This window comes from Fukomys damarensis, unplaced genomic scaffold (assembly GCF_012274545.1).
Source record: "Fukomys damarensis isolate Sample0158 unplaced genomic scaffold, DMR_v1.0_HiC HiC_scaffold_37, whole genome shotgun sequence".
NCBI classification, from domain to species: domain Eukaryota; kingdom Metazoa; phylum Chordata; class Mammalia; order Rodentia; family Bathyergidae; genus Fukomys; species Fukomys damarensis.
In genome coordinates this window covers 70,667,593-70,670,864 of record NW_022900949.1, presented here as the reverse complement: position 1 = coordinate 70,670,864, position 3,272 = coordinate 70,667,593, and the positions used below count along the sequence as shown (strand labels likewise).

The window sequence follows — 3,272 nt, the reverse complement described above, 5'->3', positions numbered from 1 at the left end:
GAGCAGTACGGCCAGGTGACCAGCCCGCGCTCGGAGCACTATGCCGCGCCGCAGCTGCACGGCTACGGGCCCATGAACGTGAACATGGCCGCGCACCACGGCGCCGGCGCCTTCTTCCGCTACATGCGCCAGCCCATCAAGCAAGAGCTCATCTGTAAGTGGATCGAGCCTGAGCAGCTGGCCAACCCCAAAAAGTCGTGCAACAAAACTTTCAGCACCATGCATGAGCTGGTCACGCACGTCACCGTGGAGCACGTCGGCGGCCCGGAGCAGAGTAACCACATCTGCTTCTGGGAGGAGTGTCCGCGCGAGGGCAAGCCCTTCAAAGCCAAATACAAACTGGTCAACCACATCCGTGTTCACACGGGCGAAAAGCCTTTCCCCTGCCCCTTCCCCGGCTGCGGCAAGGTCTTCGCGCGCTCGGAGAACCTAAAGATCCACAAAAGGACGCACACAGGTATGCAAACTGCTGTAAGAAACCCTTCCCCATCCCGGGCCTGACACCAGAAATCCCGAAGTCATCGGCTGGGACCCACGCGCCCAGCTTCGGTGGGGTCTGGGCGTCAGGTTCCGGCAGGCAGGCAGCAGAAATGTGCGCTGCATTTAGTTCAACACTTGAAATTGTACTAAAACAGAGAAAGGGCTGCGAATGAGAAGGATGGGGGTTATAGAATTTTAAAATGAGGACTAAAAAGGTTCTGGAGAACAGGAAGCCAAGCCTGGCTTGGCAGAGCCCTTGACGCACTTGAAGCCCGGCGAGGCGGCCGGGTCTGGGTACCACGGAGGCGCCAGCCACTCCAGTTGCAGACAAACTAAACCCTTGCTCGTGGTCAACACCCCTCTCCACGACTTCACTGAGGACTCTGTTAAAAGAAAGGGCGAAAGAAGTTGAGGAGATCGGGTTAAGGGACATAGAAAGGCACAAAACAGAAAAAGACCGAAGGAAAAGGGGAGTGGTGGAAGGAAGTCCCGTGATTTGGAACTGAGGGGCTTTTGTATGTTTACGCATATATGAAAAGCTCGATTTTAAGTGGCGGTTTGCCAGAGGGCTTGAGGGATGAGGGGAGTCCGAGAAGGGCAAGGAAGTCCTTTTTGTCATGTAGATTCCATGGTGGATGTTTTAAAAGCACGGAGTACCCGAGCTGGCCTTTAAAAAGGAAGCAGGTGGAGAGCTGTTAAAAAAAAAAAAAAAGTTCGTGGCAACTCAGAGCTACAAGCTAAGGCAGACAAGACTCTCTAGGCCCCTTGCACCAAGAGTTGGGGAAAACGGTCTCCTCTGTTTGGGTACGAAGGGGTGATGTCTAAAAAAGGGGCACTTGAAACTTTCACTTCCATGCCTGAGTTAGGGAAGAATTTGTGGCGACTAAAGTGTGAACGTTTGTAGGGGGTGGGGGGTGGGGAGGTGATGAGGGGAGGAGAGAAGAGCAAAACAGCAGGAAAATCCAGCTGGAATAAAACTAGAAACCAGGAGCTAGGTAGAAGCAACCCTAAATTGAGCATATAGCCCTGGGCAGGAAAGCCAGCATCCAGATCTGCTGCTACTACGGAAGTTAAAAATCCACCACTACTACAATTATCATCACCAATACAACCTAAAAATAAAATGTAGATCTGATACAATTGGGATTTGGTTAGATATTTATATTTCACTGCAGATACATGAATATATTGCAGTCTCGGACTCAGACGCTTGCAAAGTGCTGAGAGGCTACTGGCCTTTTATGTTGTTGTTGTTTTTTTTCTTTTTTCTTGCATAAGCTTTAGAAAACGTCCAGGTGGTTTATTCTAATACGACCCTTCTTTTTTTCTCGCCTTTCGCACCAGGGGAGAAGCCCTTCAAGTGCGAGTTCGAGGGCTGCGACCGGCGCTTTGCTAACAGCAGCGACCGCAAAAAGCACATGCACGTGCACACGAGCGATAAGCCCTATCTCTGCAAGATGTGCGACAAGTCCTACACTCACCCCAGCTCCCTGCGTAAACACATGAAGGTAATCGCCGCGCTCTTGCCGCCCGCCTTCCGGGCAGTAGCCCTGTGTGCGTTCGGGCCGGGATCCGGCGGCGCTGGGCAGCTGGGCGGCAGCAGACGCTAGAGGAGCCTGGAAGCCAACAGCTCCACTCTGATGGTCACCGCTAGGCAGGGACTGGAAAAGGGCTTGGAGCACCCAAGGGCATTTAAGTTCACTGTTTCATAATGCAAATAAAAGGAAGGGAGCGCTCCGCAGAGGCCACAGATGAATTTGGCTCAGAGCTGGGGAGCCAGGGCTGCCACCGCGCGCTGGCGCTGCAGAAGCTGCCGCCATTACGCCTGGCAGCGTGGAGCCGAAGAGTTGGGGTCGTGAGCCCAGTCTGAGCACTTGCTCCCCTAAACCTGGGCCAGCACAGTTGAGGAGCCAAGCGTCCCAGACTCTGGCCTCCTCCTTCCCAAGCCTTCGTTCTTTTGCGGGTGTGGGGTGCCGGGACGCTGTCCCTCCCTGGAGCACGGCTTCTGCAGCAGGGCCTGGAGGGGAAACCAGACCGAGTTCGGGGCGCCCAAGAAGGGACGGGCATGGGGGGGGTCCTGGAGACGGAGGGGGCGCTGCCTTCGCCGGCCTGGGTGGCCACCGTGCCGGCTCTTTATCTCCGTAAAAACGCAACTTTATCCCCACAGGTCCACGAATCCTCCTCGCAGGGCTCGCAGCCTTCGCCCGCCGCCAGCTCCGGCTACGAGTCCTCCACGCCGCCCACCATCGTGTCTCCCTCCACAGACAACCCGGCCGCCAGCTCCCTGTCGCCCTCCTCTTCCGCGGTGCACCACACAGCCGGTCACAGCGCGCTCTCTTCCAATTTTAACGAATGGTACGTTTAAAATCAGAAACAAAACACCGAACAAAACACTGTTTCAGAGACTGAGCACACGCGTAGACAACACATTATTGAAAGAACCCTGCGAATCAGAGCAACACCCCGCAACACGCAGACCCCGCAGTCCTAGTTTGTTTTAAATCTGCCAATAGACCCAGGACCGAGGGAGAGAGAGGAAGCATCAGACCTTCTTAAAACGTTTCCCTTTCCTTTCCTTGCTTGCTTTCTTCTTATTTTTTCTCTTTTTGGCAAAGGCTTTGGAGCCAAAGGGCGGGAGGGGAGTCGAGGAGGAAGAGGCTGCCTGACCAAACGCCTCCAACCCCAAGGGCCAATTTCTTGTTAGATTGGTTCAGGCTTTCTGGGGATTCGGCCTTTCTCTCTCTCTCTCTTTCTCCCTCTCTCTCTCTCTCTCTCTCTCTCTCTCTCTCTCT

The 3,272-nt window shown here is 54.5% G+C and overlaps 1 protein-coding gene across 1 annotated transcript; it reads left to right on the top strand.

Annotated features, from left to right (window-relative positions):
* The first annotated feature begins 6 nt into the window (after window positions 1-6).
* Zic1 (Zic family member 1) lies at window positions 7-3,266 on the top strand. The gene is made up of 3 exons (XM_019207633.2): window positions 7-457; window positions 1,825-1,988; window positions 2,648-3,266. Exons 1-3 carry the CDS (start codon window positions 73-75, stop codon window positions 2,843-2,845), a joined length of 747 nt encoding a protein of 248 aa, XP_019063178.1. The 5' UTR covers window positions 7-72; the 3' UTR covers window positions 2,846-3,266.
* The last annotated feature ends 6 nt before the right edge of the window (window positions 3,267-3,272 follow it).

Bases quoted from the DNA above. Each gene is read 5' to 3' on its own strand.
- Zic1 (XM_019207633.2), top strand. From the start codon at position 73: ATGAACGTGAACATGGCCGCGCACCACGGCGCCGGCGCCTTCTTCCGC. The intron at 458-1,824 runs GTATGCAAACTG...CTTTCGCACCAG, and splicing joins CCACAAAAGGACGCACACAG to GGGAGAAGCCCTTCAAGTGC. The intron at 1,989-2,647 runs GTAATCGCCGCG...TTATCCCCACAG, and splicing joins CCCTGCGTAAACACATGAAG to GTCCACGAATCCTCCTCGCA.